At 41.0% G+C, this 20,500-nt stretch overlaps 1 protein-coding gene across 1 annotated transcript; it reads right to left on the bottom strand.

Annotated features, from left to right (window-relative positions):
- Window positions 1–4,990: 4,990 nt before the first annotated feature.
- Window positions 4,991–20,104, bottom strand: rgl1 (ral guanine nucleotide dissociation stimulator-like 1). The gene is made up of 18 exons (XM_079640763.1): window positions 19,859–20,104; window positions 17,524–17,634; window positions 15,162–15,370; window positions 15,013–15,075; window positions 14,389–14,579; window positions 13,154–13,278; window positions 12,644–12,859; window positions 12,457–12,560; window positions 12,262–12,346; window positions 11,966–12,055; window positions 11,572–11,658; window positions 11,280–11,312; window positions 11,053–11,174; window positions 9,496–9,585; window positions 9,140–9,323; window positions 8,127–8,378; window positions 7,523–7,637; window positions 4,991–6,755 (listed from the first exon to the last, which is right to left on the bottom strand). The coding sequence occupies exons 1-18, from the start codon at window positions 19,901–19,903 to the stop codon at window positions 6,568–6,570; spliced, it is 2,310 nt and encodes a 769-aa protein (XP_079496889.1). The 5' UTR covers window positions 19,904–20,104; the 3' UTR covers window positions 4,991–6,567.
- Window positions 20,105–20,500: the final 396 nt, after the last annotated feature.

Genomic DNA, 20,500 nt, shown 5'->3' with positions numbered 1-20,500 from the left:
CAGCTGCAGCTCTCATCCCTCTGCGTAAGGCAACATTAGTGCAACCTGACCTGCCGCATCAAACACCACCACCACTCAGATGCACTTTCACTGCCTCTCACGCGGACACCCTTTCATGTTCAAATGTATCAAAGGATTGTAGATGTGCGGGGCAGTACTCCTAAAAGATGAATTGTGAATCAGGTAGCTCTGAAGCCTTTCAATGTTCTCCACTTGGAGATTACATGGGGGTTAGACCACCTGGGAGATGCAACCCCCACTAGGGGTCGCCACTGCCTCACAAGAGTTCGCAAAGGCAAAAAAAAGTTGGCTTAATCTCAGGATTTCATTATATTCTTTGAGAAAACTAAATGTGATAGTGAAAGTTGTTGAACTGAGTTTTGTCACTACCCAGAGATAATGCTAACCAGCAGGACTGTTTTTCTTTGCCTCCCCAACTACCTTATTATTTGGTCTCTGTCACTAACTGATATAGTCTAAAACAGATCCTCCCAACCTTTTCCCTTAACTGCGTACTTATCTAATAGCCATTTTCTTTAATTGTAAATATTTAACAACATAATAGTTTGAAAGCCTTGTACAAGCTAGTATAGCAAGTCAACTAGCTCAGCCTTAACTTTAACAACACAGTGAAATGCATTCTTTCCAAAGCATGGTAGGCTATATGTTGCTAATATGTCCAGGGCCGTGGGAAGTAGGGGTGCTGAGGGTGCTGCATTACCCCTGGTGGAGGACAGGGGATCTGCACTTCCACAATATATAATTTAAAAAAAAACGAATGTTCAGCCTTGATGTAACAACATTCATAATTAAGTAAAGATAACACCCTTTTTTCAACCCGGTTACATTTTCCATTTGCCCTGTATGATGGGCGCTGTAGTGATGAAAGTGAGGGATGTTGGCTTAGCAGGCGCCCGCAACTCACAGCCAAAGTGAGAGAGATAGAGAAAGGAGATACCGCGGGGATACGTTATCTCAGTGAGTCTATCTCAGTGAGTCTCAACGTTTTGATCACAATTTATGTAAACAAATATTTCCAAGGCACACCTTTATAATTATTAGGATAAATAAAAACAGGTTTGAAATCATTCTAATGTATACTAGGCTATAGGACAGTAAACCAGAGAGAGAGATTTAAACATATGCATAAATAAATAAATGTTAACTGGTAAAATAAGATATGAATGAACAACACAAATAAAATAAGTTACATTTATTTGTTATTAGCTATGGTAGGTTATTGGAAATGTTCACATACTTATTTGATTAATAAAATGCAAACCAATCTGTTGTACCCTCTAGATCAGTCTAGTAATTGGGCGCTCAAAGTGCAACAGATTGAAGCATTTGACTTTAAAATGTTAAAAAAATCTTCCCGGGGGGGCCCCCCGGACCCCCCTAGAGGATGTGAAGTCCACCCCTCCAATTAAAACATGTTATAATACTAAATACATTTGAAGCCTTGTTATATAAGCTGTCCACCATGTCAATATGTTTCTCTTTTTTGTAGTGTATTGGTCTTTTGCAGAGGTTTTTCATTGCCAGCTAAAATCTTGCCTACAGGGCAGCACATTGGTCAGAACCAGCCCTGGTGTCATCCCCACAGCACCCCCCATTTGAAACATGTTCCCACGGCTATGAATATGTCCCTTTCTTATCTGACTTTCTAGCATCGATGTATAGATTAAAACAATGTGGAAATTATCCACAATTGCATCCATATGGAACGTAAACCATTAGGTCTGCATTCCAGGTCCATAATGACCCTAGCCTGATATTTCTTAGGTTCCGGCAGTCCTCTCAATGTATCTGAAATATTTTTACCCAAAAATTAGCTGTTAAACTGCTCTACAGCGCATCAGACCGAGACCTTAACACAAGTAAGTGGTTCATCAATAGCAAAGACGTGTTTATGCAGAGCGTATCTACCTGCAGCCCAGAGAGCTCAGAGTCAGAGAGGATATCATCCGAGTCAGAGGGGATATAATCAGAGTCAGAGAGGATATCGTCAGAGTCAGAGAGGATATCGTTAGAGTCAGAGAGGATCTCATCAGAGTCAGAGAGGATATCGTCAGAGTCAGAGAGGATATCATCAGAGTCAGAGGGGATATCATCAGAGTCAGAGAGGATATCGTTAGAGTCAGAGAGGATCTCATCAGAGTCAGAGAGGATATCATCAGAGTCAGAGAGGATATCGTCAGAGTCAGAGAGGATCTCATCAGAGTCAGAGGGGATATCATCAGAGTCAGAGAGGATATCATCAGAGTCAGAGAGGATATCGTCAGAGTCAGAGAGGATATCGTCAGAGTCAGAGGGGATATCATCAGAGTCAGAGAGGATATCATCAGAGTCAGAGGGGATATCGTCAGAGTCAGAGGGGATATCATCAGAGTCAGAGAGGATATCATCAGAGTCAGAGAGGATATCATCAGAGTCAGAGAGGATATCGTCAGAGTCAGAGAGGATATCGTCAGAGTCAGAGAGGATATGGTCAGAGTCAGAAAGGATATCGTCAGAGTCAGAGAGGATATGGTCAGAGTCAGAGAGGATATCATCAGAGTCAGAGGGGATATCATCAGAGCCAGAGAGGATATCATCAGAGTCAGAGAGGATATCGTCAGAGTCAGAGAGGATATCGTCAGAGTCAGAGAGGATATCATCAGAGTCAGAGAGGATATCATCAGAGTCAGAGAGGATATCGTCAGAGTCAGAGAGGATATCAGGCTGAAAGCACAGAGCAGGAAGTGGGGAAACAACACAGCTGGAGCGGAAACACAAAAGAGACTTGTGTTGCATCCTACTTACTTAAATATCTAGCTTTATAAATAGTCACAAAGTTGCCAGCATGTAGGATGATTTCTCCAGCATTGAAAAACATGCCAGCATATGTTTGGAACATTTGGTGGAAGAGACTTCTTCAGTATTATGCAGTCTAATTATTTAAAGGCAGCCAGCATGCCCGCTGAGTTTATGTCTTGCTTTTGTTTTTCATTACAATTCCTGCAGAGAATCTTTGGCCCCGCTCAATATGTGTCACTCATTGATGTTTATCTGCTGTCCTCTTTGTAGTTCAACCTATGAAGGGTTTTAATGAGCTCCCCTCCTTAGTGTTTTATTATTTGTTGAAGTGTAACAATATGCATTTTCAATTTTGGAATTTTGGAATAATAAGTGACTGTTAATGGCTTTTGGCATAAAGGAGCTGTGTGATCCAGCCTGATGGGAACACCTTGGTTTACAGAGGAAGTACGTTTTGTAAAATACTCAAAGCCTTTGACAGGATACAGAGAGGATCAAATTCATGTTGCTGTGTTCCACTTTTAAAAAGTACAGAGGAACACACTTACACTGACTTCCCAAAGTACATGCACTTGGGCACACAAATATCTTGACACTTGTTTTTGTCAATTATGAAAGTGGTTTCAAACCTCTTTGAGTGTGTCCATTTAAAATGAATAGATGCCTACTTGAGACAACCTTCCCAGATAATGGTTTTCATGTTTCCTGAGTTCAACCAAAGGGAAGATTGTTGCTTCTCAAATTGTTTGATTTGAGGGATTTGTAGAGGTTGTAAATTGAGACACAGCGAAGCACTAAAGTCAGCAGGGACATACATGATATGTAATAAAGCACACAATTCAATACAACATGTACGATGTGAGGGTCTAAGGACAGAGGGTGTCATATTGTTACTGATATTCTGTGTGTATGTAACATTTGTGATAGTGGGCTATATAAATAAACATTGATTGATTGATAGATTGGTTGATTGATTGATTGATTGATTGATTGATTGATTGATTGATTGATTGATTGATTGAACATAACCAAGCTCAAATCACTGTTGTTGTCATTTCGGATCACGTGTGGGTATTGAAACATTATATTTCAACATACCCTTCACAAAGAAAAAGTTTGCATGTTTTGAATGAAGGAGAAACTCGAGCTAATGTAAAGTGAACGTATATTCCCTAAAGGTAGCTCTGTGTTCATGTTTTATATTACTTCCTGTGATTGTCAGAAATCCTTGTTTGTCTTTGAATTTCTGGAAAAGCGTTTCAACAGCACAGCAAATTCAACTTCCGGAAACAAAGGTTGTCACTGCTGCATTCAACTCAGCAGAAATGTGTTCCACTCAGCAAAATAACTTGGACTTTGTCCAGAACAGCGTCTGGTCCTTTTCTTGATAATGTCAAAGTTAACCAGCTCCAGCATGTTGTCAATCTCAGTTCAAAGTCAAAAGGACGGATCCAAAGCAGACAGAAAAAAAACAAATGAACAGATTTTTGTGCATTTGTTATAGATGTGCTTCAAACGAGCAAAATTAACAACATAACAAAACAGTTGTCATTGAACTGTCATTAAAACTATATTAATTACACTTGGTGCTGATTCCCCTCCTTCCGTTGATTGGGAGAAAGACTGAGAAACATTCCCAAACATAACAAATGATGTACTCATAAATACATCTCCTAAGTGTCTGTCACAATTAAAGATGCTTCCTAATTATGGTGAAATTAAATGTCTCATCAATAAGGAAATGTGTATGAAGGGTTTTTTGATTAAAATAAACCAATAAACAAAATTAGGCCTGCGGCTTTAGGTTATTGTTAGGCAAGAATAAACTATTGCATTAGTAGTACTAACATCTGCCCTGATGCAGAATAAGCACGGAGTAGCCTAAAGTCTCAAAAGGAACTAAAGAATGGAGTTTTTGGGTCAAATGATGTCCAACAATAAGGTTTGTATTAAGTCAACAAGTCATCAAACTAGCATGGGTGTGCACTGTGCACAACTCTGATCTGAATAACCTTCCCATCAACTCAGGGGAAAGAAAAATTCTGCTTTTATGAATTGGGAAATTAAAATGACAAGTATTATAATGAGGCACTGCTATGACGTGTTAGAAATGATACACTATGTTACTTATTTTGATTAAGAGCAATCGGTCAAATACAAGAGCGAATCAAAAACACACTAGACAATCATGAACATATTGATAATAATTTATTTATTCAGATAGAGAAAGAGTCTTTGGCAGTGAAGAACATAGGAGCTGAGGGTGATTTAATGAGGACATTTTAAAATGAAGTGCTGCGTGGAGACAAATATTTGGGCAATTAACACAACAGTGAACCATTCCTCCCAATATAAACTGGCTGCACCAATTGGCACGATACAAGGACATTGTGAGATATGCAAGAGTGGATTCAAAATAAAACAGTTTATCTGTGAATGGGTCGCTGTAATGACACGGGTGTTGGTGATGTGAAACGTTGATGGTGTTGGAAACAGATGGTGGTTTACTGTGTGAAGAGGATTCCTCTGTGTGGTGAATTTAAGTGTCCTTCAGGAAAGATTTCCACATGTATCACAGTCAAATCTGGCACTGGCTTTTTTTTCACGACACCCTTTTGAATTCATGAAACATTTACTTCATCACTCTCCAATCTGGCATACATTTCTGGCCTAAATTTAGTTATAAAAAGCAAAAATTACAAACAATAATTCATTCAGTGAAGAGGAAGAAAACCACGTACGGACCGGCTCGTTCACTCTTCTGTATTCACTTCACATTGGCTTCTTCTATCAACTGACAAGTGCATCTCTATAGTTCATATAATGAAGGGCAAAGAGGTATGCATCAGCTTCAGAACATTTGCATGGTGTTTTCTAATCCAGGAAGTCAGTTCCCTCCTCTCCGTTCTTACACATCTGTTCTCTTTACATGTCTAGATATGTGAGGATATCAGGGAACAGGTTTCCTGATTAGAAAGCAAAACACATTTAATCTCTGCACCCTAAAGACAGAGCAGGTAAGGCCATTTCAATGGTTGCACAAGACTTGTTAAAACCAAGTAAGGGAACCAATCAGAATGCAGGAAACATTCGTCACACAGCTCACAATATGAGAGGGGCTAAACACTCACACGCAGTGCACACTGTGCACAAGTCAGACATGCGTGACTAGGTAAGAAAGCAACATCACAAGTCCTGTCAATCAATTAATTAATGATCAATTAATGTCATTCAGAATACTATCAGGTCCATTCATTCATCGATTAAGGCAACAGGACTGGACACTTCTCCGTCCATTCCACCATCTGTCTTCTCTTTCTGCATTCATCACACTTTTATGTGTTAATCTTCAGCTACACAGGACAAAATGAAGTTCATTCAATATCAGAATACTGTTGGAGGTCAGGAGTTTGGCTGCTCCCATTACATGTGCAAAAACCTGTTGTTGTAAATAGCCGAAGCCACTAGGGGTCGCTGTTTCACTCTGACATTACTAGTAAAAAGTCTCACTGGCACAGCAGTCACGATACAAATCCATGTTCCGTAATAAGGCTGGGAAAAGAAGGGATGGCACAGCTCATGATAAGAGTCAAAGTGGAGCTCTTTGAGGGTCTGAAAACTCATAGCGACCCATCTTCAGAGCCCATCCATTCATCCATCCAGCCTCTAAAGCCCAAACAGTTCACCTCATCGCCCTGTATGTCCTGGATTAGTGATGTCAGGGTGAAGCACCAGACCCCCCCCCCCCCCTCCCCTTGCTGTCAGGGGTCACAGTGTGACCTTGCTGAGTCTCAGTGAGAGGGTGGAGCGGTGCTGAGCGCGGGGCAGGGTGGAGCTGCAGCGGCTCCGCAGCTGGACCGCCCGCCCCGCAGAGCCTCGCACCCGCAGCAGGAAGTCAAAGTTAGCCGAGGTGTTCATGGCGTAAAAGACATTGGCGTTGTCTGGGATCACCAGTTCTGAAAGGAGACAAAAAGCAGAAATGATTGGTCAAATGTAGCTCTTCGTGTTCTTCCTGTAAATATACTTGAGTGCGCTAAACGGGTTATTGTGGTTTATGAAAACAGCTCTTCAGCAGAAAAAAAAATCACAATTATTAAAATGGCTGAATTGCATGACAAAGGGTATTTCCACATTGTTGTTTTACAGTTACTGATACCACAACTTCTGTTTCCTGTATTTACTGTAAGCGTATGACTGTATTCATAGGAATTTTCTAAGTTACGGTCACTACATTGGTTTCCTGCCTGTCAGAGATTTTACATTAAATTCCACATCTTGGTTTTTTAAAGTACTGAGTGGTTAAGAAAGAAAAATACATTCCTAATCTTCTGCAATATAAAACATCTGGATCACTCAAGTTGTCTGGTTCAGGTTTGCTTATAATTCCCAGAGTCAAAACTGAAGAAGGTTAAGCAGTGTTCAGTTTTTATGTTCTATATATTTGTACATAAACTCCCAAAATACTGCAGATAAGCTGAAACTCAAGGCTAAAGACTTTTCTGGTTGCTGTTGGCCTTAATTCAATCAAATAATATGTACACGTTATTTTATGATGTGTGTCTTTTGCACAGTGTCTTAAAAGCGTTTTATGTTTTTGTAAAGCCCTTTGAGTTGGCCCTTTGCTGCAATACAAATAACAAACAAAATGGCCAATTAGCCCAGCAACCCCAAGAGGTTTCATGAAAAGGACAAATGAGGCTCAAAGTAGATCCATGTTTTTTACCTCTCTCCTCAGAGATGACTTGCACCAGCTCGTATCCCTCCTCTGGCTCCACCTCCAGGTTGTGCTTAGCCATGGCTCTAGAAATCACCGCCGGAGTCTTGTCTTGACTGGTCAACTATTGAGGAAATGGACAAAATAATTACTCATTTTTACATATATTTTGTAGAGATGTAAACCCAGGCAGGATCACATCACACATGTTTGTTTAGATAAATAACAACAAATCACCTCTGCTCCATAGCTTCTCTTGATAACTGGACATAAACTCCCATTGTACATTTTACATGTATATTCGATTTAATATTCAATAATCACAATTAATGTATAAATAATATCCTGCATTATATTTTCTGACTGGACCTTTTTATTCCCACATGGATGTTTTTTTTACTTTTTAATGCTATTTTATTTCTACTTCAGAAATATTTTGGATTGTTTATTTCTAGTATCTCTCTTATGTACATTGCCTTGTTTTTTATGCTGCTGCAACGCAAACATTTCCCAAATTGGGATCAATAAAGTACTTCTCTATCTACCTCTCTATCTATCAATCTATCTATCTATCTATCTCTCTCTCTCTCTCTCTCTCTATCCATCTATTTACCAGAATGCTCTTGTAGAGATTCCCGTTGCCCTGCTCCAGGCTGACTCTGATGATGCACGCGTCCTGGGCTTGGGTGTTGTAGACTGGGCTGTGTATCAGGGAGCTGGGGGACATGGGGGTGAGGGAGAGGGAGCGTCTGTGGGTGCAAGGGGGCCCGGGGAGGGGGGGGGAGGCAGGAGTCATGGAGACGCTGGCTGTCGACGAGCTGGTGTCCATGGAGTGGAGAGAATTACAGGAGGAGGATTCTGAGAGCTGCAGAAACATAAAGACACAGATGTAGAACAATTAGATCATTTTACTCCACAAAGTGGCAGCATTTAGGAAGGCAAAGCTCAAACAAGACAAGTGTGCTTCCTTTAAACCTTTTGGGAATGTATGAAAATGATTAGATGGACGAAGTGGGTAGTGTTCAATATTTTCCTATTTCTTTGTGCTGAATTGAGGTTGTCTAATAGTGAAGGGCGTTCCCTTTTTTCCCAAAGTTAGATTTGACTCTTCACTAATAATATATGTTGAAAAACATTTTTTAAAAGTTCCACTATTTCGACCATATCGATGCCTCTTGTGATAAATGTGAAATAAATGTGGGCTTTATCCTTTTGGGACAAATGATAGGGCTTGTTTTGTTTTTTTAAAGCAATGAGAAATGTGCTGAATAATATAACAAGGTACATAGTGTTCTCTATGTATTTTTTATATCATTTTGATAGCTGCTATCTAGTTTTGTGTGTTATGAGATTGTGTTGCTGTGTACATCTTTATGCAATTTGAGTTACTATAGTAACAGCAAAGAAATGTACCAATTCAAAAGAGACATGTCATTCTGAGGTGTCTGGAGAAAGTCGTTGCCATTTTTCTCTCAAGGAAAGGGTCAAAATAATATATTAATAACACCTGACCAGTCCCTCCTTTTACATAAAACATACATTTCAAACTCTTCTCAAACCAATCATCTTCACAAAGTCCCAAAGAAATACTTAAATGAACACATTTTCTTTGGCATTATAACCCACCTTGTTTTGCTGGGAGTCTGAGGAGTGTGTGGGGGTGAGACCCTCGCTGTCTGAGGGGCTGCTGGAGTCACTGGAGGAAACACTGACTGAGTCCATGCTCTCCCCTGAGCTGCCAGTAGGGGGCGAGCGAGGCGTCTCTCTGACGGGAGAGCTGGCTGAACTGTTGTCTGTACCAAGAAACAGCCTGGAAACAAGCAGAGTCAATAATTAGATCATAAAATAAATAGGTAACGTCAATAAATTGGGACAGTCTGACAACCTCAGCCAAAGACATGTATTCTTAACTACATTTAAAAGTTTAAAAATAGACATTTCTCCATTAGATGCATTTAAATCAATGTTCCTGATGTACTCACAGGCTGAGTCTCTTCACCATGCTTTTTCTCGGTTTGGGCAAAGTTGGACTGCTGTCGCCAAGACCTTCGATCGCACAGGACAAGGAATAGCTGCAAGAGAGAACATTAATAATAAACCTTAGACATCATAAAACATTTCCCGGAGGCTTGGAGAGCCATAAATTAGAGACAGGGAAAGAGAAAGTCAGAGAGGACAAGAGAAGGAGGGAGCAGAGAGAGTTCACAGAGGAAAATCTGATAAGCACAATAGATCAGTAGGGAGCGAAGACACAACACAAGAACAGCAGGAGAGAGGACAGAAAGAAGACCCTATTGTGTCAAAGTGAACAAAAGGTCCAACTGACCGTAACCACATTCACTAATTTGTTATCTCATGCAGTGGTTCCCAACCTTTTTGGTCTGGTGCAGCCCTTTAGCTGGTCGCCATTCTATAAGAACCCCCGGACTCATCTGTGGCGATTCCCCTACATCTTTTATTGTTTTAAACCTTTTGTTATTGTATCCAACCCAACTGCTCATTGAATGAAAATCACTCACCCTCAATAGAAATGCATTTAAACTGGACATGCACACTTATTGTGAGTGAAACTACTTTAAAGCAGATGTATCTGTAGCTTGCAATAAACTGTGGAATTCTTTACCAAATGATTTAAAGTGTTTTATGAACATCTCAAGGTTTAAGAACATGTATAAAGAAAGAATAATTAGACAGTATGAAGGTAGCCTGATGGTAGATTGTAGGGATGCCAGAAACTGACCATGATCAAATTCAAAAATCGGACAGCCCTGGCGAATATTAATCGATTATTCGCCTGCGCTGCTGGCTTCCTCCAAGTTTACAGTAAAACAAACTGACGGTGTGATCAATGGCCATTTACAATTATTAATACTATTATTAGCATTAGTCTATATTTTGGTTGAAACTAAGCCAGGAAAAAAAAGAAAAATATAAATAATAATAAAAAAATATATAAATCAAATCAAATTTTAAAAATAATTTTCGATTATGGAGACTTTAACGAATATTCGAAAAATCGAATAATCGCTGGCATCCCTAGTAGATTGTTGTGTTTACTTTTGATTGTGTTTGGTTTCATGTTACTTTAAGTATTTGTAAGCAGCTGTGATTGACAGACCATTGATTTTTGAATAACGGTTCGTGTTAAATAAGAATTGAACTCGGTGATCCTTTCCATCGTGAGCTACGAAAACTGCTTAAAGTGTACGTGTTTTGTTTTATAATAAGTGCCAGGAGTGGAATAAACTAATAAATAAATAAAATGAAGACTCACTTCTGGCAGTTTCAAAGTATTTTAATATGTTACTAGAGCTTTTAATGAGATTTGAGCTTGCTTGTCTTTCATAAGCTTTGGTAGTTCTGGGGGCAGGACATCAGGCTTATGGAAATTGATTGTTTTTTGTTTGGAAGTAAATTGCAATCCCTAATCTTTATCATGTCAAGTATCCCAATGGATCCCCGTACCCCTGGTTGGGAACCACTGATCTCAAGGATAACAGAGCAATAAGGAAAAGGGGCATTCTGAAAAGCAGCAGTACCTCTCTTCTTCACTGAGCAGCACCTGGCTCTTAAACCAGCGGAGGAAGGTCTTCTCTGGAGTCAGACAGTAGCTGTTGCAGGCCGACTGGAGCAGCTTGATCTGAGCGATCACCTCAAACTCCTGCAGAGACGGAGAGCAAGTTAGATCACATGTCACCTGACTACATCTGGGGATGAATGTCACGGTATGATCATATCAGAGGAGGTCGCTTTCAGCTTCACTTACCCTTCGTCTCTTCTCAAAGTTGTTCAGACCACCCTACGTAGGACACAAAGAGCACGCTGTCAGACCCCGGACATCACATACCAGTGGCCGCGTACACAAACAGCATTAGGTGGACCATTTCAAAAATGTGCCGACAGAAATTCCTCACGCACTCATGGAAATGTACGCCCTGGTTTCTGACGGCAGTTACGCAGATAGACTCAGATCTGCAGAGCTGTGTCAACCCGCCGACACTTGCTCCCACATACCGAAACACCCTCACATTCAGCAGGTAGTTGATGATTTTCCTTACCTCTACTATGTCAGGTAGGGCTGTATCCAGCATGGTGAGGTCGGTTAGAAAGGTCCCCAAGTACGGTATTGTTCCTTGCATGGCTCCCTGTGGAGAAAGACATTTGTTTAAATAAATACTTCAAGGATGCCACATTAAAACACGAGACTCATTTACAACTGTGATTTACGGATGCCAGGGTGGGTTTCGTATATACACTACATGCTTAGTGTAAGTACAGCACAGTGCACAGTGTAAACACAGCTAAGCATGTGGCTTCATTAAACCAAAGAGCCTAGAACTCACTTTACAGTCAATTACTTAAGAGGAATGCGTTGTGTTAAATTATAAAAGCGTGGTTTTAGCTGTCTTGGATCAATTTGTCGGGCATTCGTTTCAGAAGCTTTTTTCTCACCATTTCCTTCTGCAGCAGCAGTCTCTTGTGGGTGCGTTTCTGATGCTCCTTGGCACAACTCTCCAAACTGGCAAACTTTGAAGTGCCTTCCTGTAGAGCAAACAACACAAACGCAGCGTGAGTCCTCCAGATTCTCACCAGTGACTGAAGGAATGCTTTTAAGATTTACAGATGAAGTCCCATGTCTGTTTCAGTAACAACTGCATACTCTAAAACTGGGATTCCACAGCGGATACCACATTTACTCATTTTGCAGATCTCTAGGAAATTAAATTCATGTTGGAGTTGGAGCTCACCCTCATGAGGAGCTCCCTGCTGGTCAGGTAGTTGTTGTGATCAGAGAAAATGTCTGAGAGTTCCTCAAATGTCTGCATGCTGTCTCTGTGTGAAGAAACATTCATGTTGGGTTATGGTAATGAATGTTTTGGCTCAAATATATGCGCAAAAAGCATTTATTCTGCAAAAAGGCTGATTCTACAACCAACACTTACTTGTGCACACAGGCCCATGCCCTCTTGAGCCTGTACAGAGGGTTGGACTGCAGCGCAGATACGATGGCTCTCAGAGACGAGAAGTTTTTGCGTATTCGACACTCCTGGTAGGAGAAAAAGACACAAGGACAGTTAGAATTTGCCCCATGTTGTGGTTTGAGATGAATGTATGTGTGTTTTTGCCAACCTGAGCGATGTCTATCCAGCGCTGGATGACCCGCGCTCTGACATGAGGTCTGATCTGCCTGTGTTTCAGCACCGTGCTGACCACGCAGGCCGCCACAGCGTTGAACTGAGTGATGGTGGCGCGCACGGTGGGGGCGCTGTGCTTGTTGTGCTTCTTATCCCTCTGAGACCAGATGGAGCCCAGGCAGTGGTGGGGCACTACCTTTTTAAACAGCAGCTGGAAGCAGAAGAACAACAGGCTGATGTTAGTATGACGACAGTGAGGAAAGTCGCAGGGATGTAACCTGTTTCAATTCAAGGTTCGAGGCTTTGATTGTCATTCGTACAGTAGCTACAGTGTAGTTATGTCGATGACAATCTTAGGTCACAGGCTCTTCCAACAGTGCTTCACAATAAAACAGATACAATAATGCAAGTAAATACAATAAAATCAAATAGAAGTTGTAATCTTTTCCCGCCAAACACACACACTGCACATCCACCCACTTCCCTGTCATTTCCCTCCACTCACCGCGTCCATGTATGTTAGCTGCTCGGCCACCAGGTCGGACTCGAACGACAGGAAATCCTCCTGGACCTCGATCTCCACTTCCTCCTCTTCCCCCAGACAGAAAGAGCTGTTGCCGTGGAAACCAACTGAAAGCACACAAACAGATGAATTAACTCAGAGGGAATTTGATAAAAAAAAGACAAAGAAATAAATAGCACTTTACAGAACAATGCTATCATTACACAAAATGAGGAATATTATGATATTAACTTTGTTAAGATGAAAACATGTGAAAGTATTTTACACAACAAAGAACTATGGTGAAGAAACTTTGAAAAATATTCAATAAGTTGTGGAATAACGCAATATATTACTTGCAATTCATATCTGAGAAAGTTACCATCAGATACTAAAGTGTACTGAGTTCTGCTGCTTTTACTATACTTTTTAAAAGATAACAATTGCTTGTTAAATGTAATTAAATTAAATGTTAAAATGTTTTTTTCAAATTGTTGTCTAACTGAATTTAACTTAACAAAATTAATCAAGAAAAAAAGATGATGGATAATTGTAACATGATGAATTCTCGAATCTATCTTTCAACTAACTAAACAAATCCCTGAGTGAATGATCAAGTATTTTGCAGTGTGTGCATCATGCAAGCTAACATGATGAACTCAAATAACAGTATATTTAGAAGCCCTTAAAGGTCACCTATTATGCAAAATCCACTTTTTCACGTCTGTTATACATCAACATGTGTCCCCTCTGTGGAAAGAGATTCTGAAAAAAAAGAAAGATTCTCTCTCTTTTTGTCCTGATCCATTTATATAACAACCTGTCTGAAAATGAGCTGATCAGATTTTGCCCACTTTATGATGTCATAATGTTTTTTTGGCTTGTGTAACCATTAGCCAATCACCAACCAAGGTAGCCCCCCCCTTATCACCTGAATCTCCTTCTAGAGCACCATTGAGTTCTTTTAAACCAAATCTCTCTCAGAGGGGCGTGGGGAGGGGCTCCTTATTTTCATCTAAAGTAACAGACTGAGAATCAGCACTTTGGAAACAGGGCTGAAACAGAGGGGATTATGGGTAATGCTGCAATGATCTGTTTGATGTTTTAGCCAAACACTTCAGAGACATGTTTTCTATTTATCTGAGACCTATAATATGTTGATGAAAAACCGTATAATAGGGGACCTTTAAAGAACGATATGTTATAAAAACCATTTCTAAAGACACTCTGTTAGGTACCATCAGGGTCCTCCGTGCTGTTCTGACTCTGCAGATGCTCCAGCAGACCCTCCGCCCGTCTCAGGGCCTCAGACAACGGCAGGGCCCTGCGCAGGTAGTCAGTCAGCCGGTGGAGGCAGGGGTAGTCGGGGGGCTCCTGGAAGTCTTCGGGGCACTGGTCCAGCCAGGCACGCAGGATGGAGGCCAAGGCACTGTGGAGGCAGCAGGGGGAGATTTAAGAGTTGGCAACGATGGAAGGACAGGTGATAAGTCAGCTAAACTGCTGAAACATATAATAATAAATCTTCATTTATATCGCACTTTTCATACAACAAGTCCTCACACACAGGCTCGAAGTGCTTTACGAAATGACACATCACAAGTTAAAAACGAACAACAAGAAATTCCCCTCAGATTATTTGTTCAGAACTTTACAGGTTCATGCAGCAAAATATAACATTGTATCAGGTTAATAGACACCAGGAGGTCAAATGTATGATAATAAAAATAAAATAAATAATGGTTTCTCTCTAACAGATAAGACACAAGACAACTGAATCGATGCAGCAATATAAAATGTTGATATACCAATGTTATTTGTGCATATGGAACATATAGTGATGAATGTATACAAATGAGTCTCACCTTCTGATGGCTACATACGTTTCAGAGCATTTGCCCTCTTCCTGCTCCTCCACACTTCCATACCTGCAACGGGAACAAAAGGAAAGGAATTTAAAACCACTAAAAAGTCAAGTCAGTGCATTATTCTGCTCCACTTGACTCCAGCCTACCTGTCCAGCAGCAGCTGCAGAACAGTCTGAGTGCTGGCGAAGGCTCTGTAGGTGGACAGGAAGATGGAGGTGTAGGTGAGGTCGTTGTCTCCGATCGCCGTCAATAAGGTCTCCACCAGACGCTCCAGTGTTCCTGCACGGATACTTCGGATTTTGCAGGTTTCCAGCTGGCTCACCGTGTGGCCGGGAGGCAGGCGATCCCCCTCCACCTAAAATCACACAACACATATTTGTATACTGTTTAAAAGATGAGGAATGCTATAATTTAACACTGTGACCTGGCTGGTGGTGCTTTCAAAGCCTTTATTTTTCTTTGTTTGGCTTTGAATAGATCACAGATTGATATTATTTCGTATGTTAATCGTGGCTTTGATCTGTCTTTATAATTGTAATTGTGATAGAGACTAGATTCTAGATTCAAAGGCTTTATTATCATATTCACTTCAGTCTCTGGCTCCTCTAACAAAAAAGAAATAGAAATAAAAATAGTTTGTAATGTTATCCGTGTCTGTTGATTGTTATGTACCTGTCGAGGGACTCGGCTAACAGCTGATTTAAAGTCATATTTGATACATTGTTATGCATGGTTCTTGTTTAATTAAGCCTATAAACTTCTTTATGTGTGAGGTCATCTTGTTTGACCACTCCCACACAAAACAAAACAAATTGCACTTGAGCTCTGCTACTTAAAATTCTGAAATACTGCACATATTTTATTATCAGGGTGAATTGTAAATTGTACTTTTTGTTACTAAACTTAATTTTTTGTATTTAAAAAACATTATTGAACAGGTTTTAATTTTATAGTATGTTTTGAAAATACCTTTTTTTTTGTACAACTTAATTGTTCTTATTGTGTTGAATGCCCCATTATACACCAAAGCAAATTCCATGTATGTGTAAAACTACTTGGCCATAAACCCGATTCCGATTTAAAACGTGACATGACAGGAGTGGAGAAAGTCCTCAGAACACAAAGGTGGTAAGGACAATTACTTTTAATTCTCTAAAAGTGTCGGACTATTTTGTCGACAGAGAAATAGACTGAGAGGTTAAAAAACAGGCAGGGGAGAGCATGAGAGGAGGTGGCACAGACATGGAGAGAAAGAGACCTAGCACGCTACAGCAGGAAACTCTCCAATCTGCTTTTAATCACAGCAGGCCCCTCCTCCCCCGTCCCTCCAGACAGAGCGGGGGACAGCCAACTTCTCCCACCGCTCCCCTCCCATAACAACACACTCACACAGGCTTTTCACAATCAACTACAAATGCAGTGAATTTGCAACCGAATCCACTAAATACCCGGCCTTCACACTGTAAACATACATCAGTGTACAATCCCACGCATTGTATAGTAATTGCTTTTATTCGATGACAATAGACTGCTTATAGTAAATATACTGATGCTCAATGGGGATCAGTCTCTATTCTACTCGACTCAATACTCAGCACTAAAGCTCCCATGTTGTTTTAGTTAGCTCGAATACAGTTGGTGGTTTGCGGCGCCAATACATCAATACAGTCGGAGCTGTTATCTATTTTTCTTTTATGTGCCATTCACCATCCCCCATGTGGAGAACAAAAACTCAACAGTGATACAAACAAACCAACAACACGAGATCCTGATTATTTTTCTAGAAAACAAAGACCATGCATCTGTAATTTATTTTCCACTGTATTCTTTTTGTAGAAAGCACACAAAGAAACTAATGACCTAATTGGCAGTATAATAACTATATAAACCTCATTATGTTGATGTAAACAGCACATTGGAAGAAACACCAATGCACTCAAAACATTTACAACTCAAGGAAAAGCCTTTAATACCCCTTTTTTTTGTCATTTGTCATAGTGGTATTTTAGCAAACAGTGCTGTACAGGGGAGCGAGCAGTTCAGTTGGCATTCGGGAAAGTCAGGAAATCACATGCTTTGGCTAAACAGCCAAGGTCTGGTTAAAGTGCAGATCTGATTTTCAGCAGGCAGCTAAGCAGGTGTTGTCTAACACAGGGAGATTTATAGCTCAAATGTTAAAACAACAGCCCTTGTGGAGCACAATGCTGGGACGCTCCGCTATTCAAAGACACAGTCTGCTTTAAACAATGGAGATTAGGTTCTGTTTTTTTATGTTAAGTCTGCACACAAGATTGCTTTTATAAAAACATCTACACATGATAAATTCCAAGGTAGAAACTCTTCCACTTTGGGGATACATCAGCGGTTCACATGTTGCACATTTACAGGTTAAAAGAGTGGGAAAAATAAGTATTGGGTTTTCATTTGTGTAATCTGTCTCACTCAGGGTTTCTTCTTTGGAAAAGCTCGCTCAGCTGTGATTCTGTTACACTGTGAGACTTCACTCACCCCTAGCCATCTTGCTCCCTTGTTGGCCGCCTGCTGGATTTGAACCCTCTTCAGTGTCACATTGTAGATCGCTCCTTCCTCGACTTCCTCCCCCCAGTCCTGCACCGAACTCTGCAAGAAAGAGAGGGGAAAGTTAGCAGCTTCAAGAGCAGAGGAAAAGATGTGCAAAGGATACATCTAAATCTACATAATAATGTCCTGTATTTAAAACTGCAGGCCAAGTGTCTGTAAGTTAACAAAATAGGAACTGACATTTTTGGAAACATCACTGAGAAAAGCAGAAGGAAGCATCAGAAAAACCCAGCACTCAAACAAACTAGTGAAGGAAGGACTAAAAGTGCAGTAAAACATCAAGAATGACCAACTCCCCAACCCCCATCACTGCAGCCTGCCAGGCCTTCCTCCCTCTTTTATTCCCTATCCATCTCTTTCACCCGTCCCCCTCTCTCTGAGGTGAAGTCAGAGCTGGACTGCTTTACTGGAGTTTAGAAAACTGGAGATAAGAGCCAGAAGGTCTCTTAAACAAACCCCTAGATAATAAAACAAAACATGTTGATATGTCTCTGTCTGTTTGTCTGCTAATTATACAAGCCAAGGGAGCTTGATTATAAAATGCGCTTTCAATCGGCTCATAACTCTAAATAGATTTGTGCTCGGCTTGCTCCATATGTACTGCGTCTGCCTCTGGTTGTAAATCACTGACAAACAGCGAATAAACAATCAGAGCGAGCAGAGGGAAATCAAAATGCTAAACTCCTGCTCAGAGAGAGTGCGCCAAAACACAGTCACAGATATGCTGAGACATCAACATATGGAGACAGAGACAAAAACAGAGGCAGAGACAGCGAGAGAGAGGGACTGGCCAAATATAAACACCACGCAGGCAGTATTATGGCCAAGTCCTCACACACAGGCCAAGATCACTCTCACTTGTCCCCACTTTCATCTACACAGCTCAATGGCAATGTCCACAGCCAGAAGAGAGGTTAAGGGTCAACGTCGCCCGTTAACAGGCTCAATGGTCAGTCCTGGAGGCCGGTGGCACTCGGCCATAACTGTTAGGGTGTTTGGGTTTGAACAGAAACATGTGATGCTGAAAATGAAAAGAAAGCCCACACAAAAAAACACAAAGAGAGAGAAAAAGAGAGGTGGAGTTAAAAGAAAAAGGGTTTTAACTTCCTCTGGCTGACAAAAACATTAGTATGTCTGTTTCTTCAAATGTCACAAGCTGCATTTGTCTGAAACATGTCCACATGCCTGTCCGCCACACAGCTCAGCATCTTGCTGTAAGGTCAGTGCGTATCACTCTAGTTGCTAGTGGATGGGTGGCTGGCGCAGGGAAAGATAAATACATCAGTGCATGAGTCATGCAGTCCACACACTCCCAAAACAATAGCGGCAGGTCTCTGTTCTGGCCGGGCTGCTGAGTTCACAGTCTGCACACACAGCCTGCTTTATCAGCCACAGAACTGGAGATGTTTTTCAGAGCAGGGTTTTAAAAGAGGCTCTGCTCTGCTTTGTGCAGCAAGGTGGGGGCTTATTGGGAGACAAAGTTCCAAAAGCTTACATGAAAAGCAAAAAGCGAAACATTTTGCCACTGTGATGTTTTCGATTCACCAGAGAATACAGGAGAGAAACATTACACAGCAGACAGGGATGCCTTTAGAGAGCACACAATATCAAATACACTCTAGATATGATGTAAACAGGAGCTGGCTTGTTTACTCTGCACTACAGTTTGGATCCCAAGAAGATGCTCAAAAAGAGCAACGGGATGAAACTAAAGGGAGCAAATAGTTCTAATCCGCCTATCAGCTGTCTGTGAAACAATACTCCTGAGATAACAACAACAAAAACAGTTGTTCTAAATCTCTGGCGCTGCTTTGTTGGCTTTGTGTTGTCCTCGCCTGGACGCAGCTGGGACCCGTGGAGAGTCAGCGAAGGCCCCAGGGCCACGCCAATTGTTCCCGACAGGCCCCCACACAAAAGTTATTATATTCACCATCAGGGAGGGGAGAGCTAACGGATCGAGTTCATATACTGGCAGAGTTGCGAGGGGGTTTTATCGTCTGTGATCCCCCCCCATATTTCCAAACTTTGAACGACATCTTTACGCACCATCAATGTAGGCTAAACTGGATTTAAACTCTGGTAAACACAATTAAAACTCAATGTTCATGTGTTCCCCCGCTGCTCCCCCCCCCCCTCCTCCTCCTCTACACCCCTTTATCCTCTACTTTCCCTAGCCCAAACGCCCTCCACCTTTTCCTCCCCCCTCATCCAAACCACAGACTCAACAACAGAGCACAGGATGGAAAAGCGTTTTTGTTTTTACCATTTTACTTTTCCAGACGAACTTCATGGTGAGAGTTTCTTTCATGATCCGGGGACAGCATCAGAGCTCGGGAATAATCCGACAAGGAAAAAAGGAAAGTGTTCCTGTGTGTTTAAATCAAATCCCAGATCCTTGCTTAAAAATGTCTTCTACTTCAACACAAACACTTTCTTCCGCTCAACTCCAATACTCGTCTTGTGTATGTCAGCAGGCTCTCCCCTCTTCTACTGAATGACAAAACTCCTCCTCCCTGCCTATACAACAGACACGGGTAAACTCCTCCCCCTCCTCCCTTTTTGGTCCGACTTCCATCACTCTGACAACAAAGTGCGCGCTCAGACGTGGGGTTGTGATTTCTGTTTGCGCAACACACCCAATACACAGGAATCACTTTCCCTTTTCATTTTTTGGAACTCGTGACTGATGTTTATGATCTTTTGAAAATGGTCAATAAACCCTTATAAATACAATACATACATCCATGAGATATGTACAGCATTTAAAGTTATTATTGGTACATCATTCTTTCTTTTTCTTTCGTTTGGAAATATATTTGCTTATTGTTATTATTAATGAACACATGACATTTGTGGTTTTAAAAAATATACGTTCTGTTGGCATAATTCTAATTTGTTAAAATAA

Source organism: Notothenia rossii (genome assembly GCF_949606895.1).
Source record: "Notothenia rossii genome assembly, chromosome: 1".
NCBI lineage: Eukaryota > Metazoa > Chordata > Actinopteri > Perciformes > Nototheniidae > Notothenia > Notothenia rossii.
Note: the sequence above shows the minus strand (reverse complement) of the source record. Positions and strands in the feature narration are given on the sequence as shown.

Coding starts and splice junctions, on each gene's coding strand:
- rgl1 (XM_079640763.1), bottom strand. CDS start 19,903: ATGAAAGAAACTCTCACCATGAAGTTCGTCTGGAAAAGTAAAATG. Junction 17,635..19,858: donor TCGTCTGGAAAAGTAAAATG/GTAAAAACAAAA, acceptor TCTTTCTTGCAG/AGTTCGGTGCAGGACTGGGG. Junction 11,313..11,571: donor CCCTACCTGACATAGTAGAG/GTAAGGAAAATC, acceptor TGTCCTACGTAG/GGTGGTCTGAACAACTTTGA.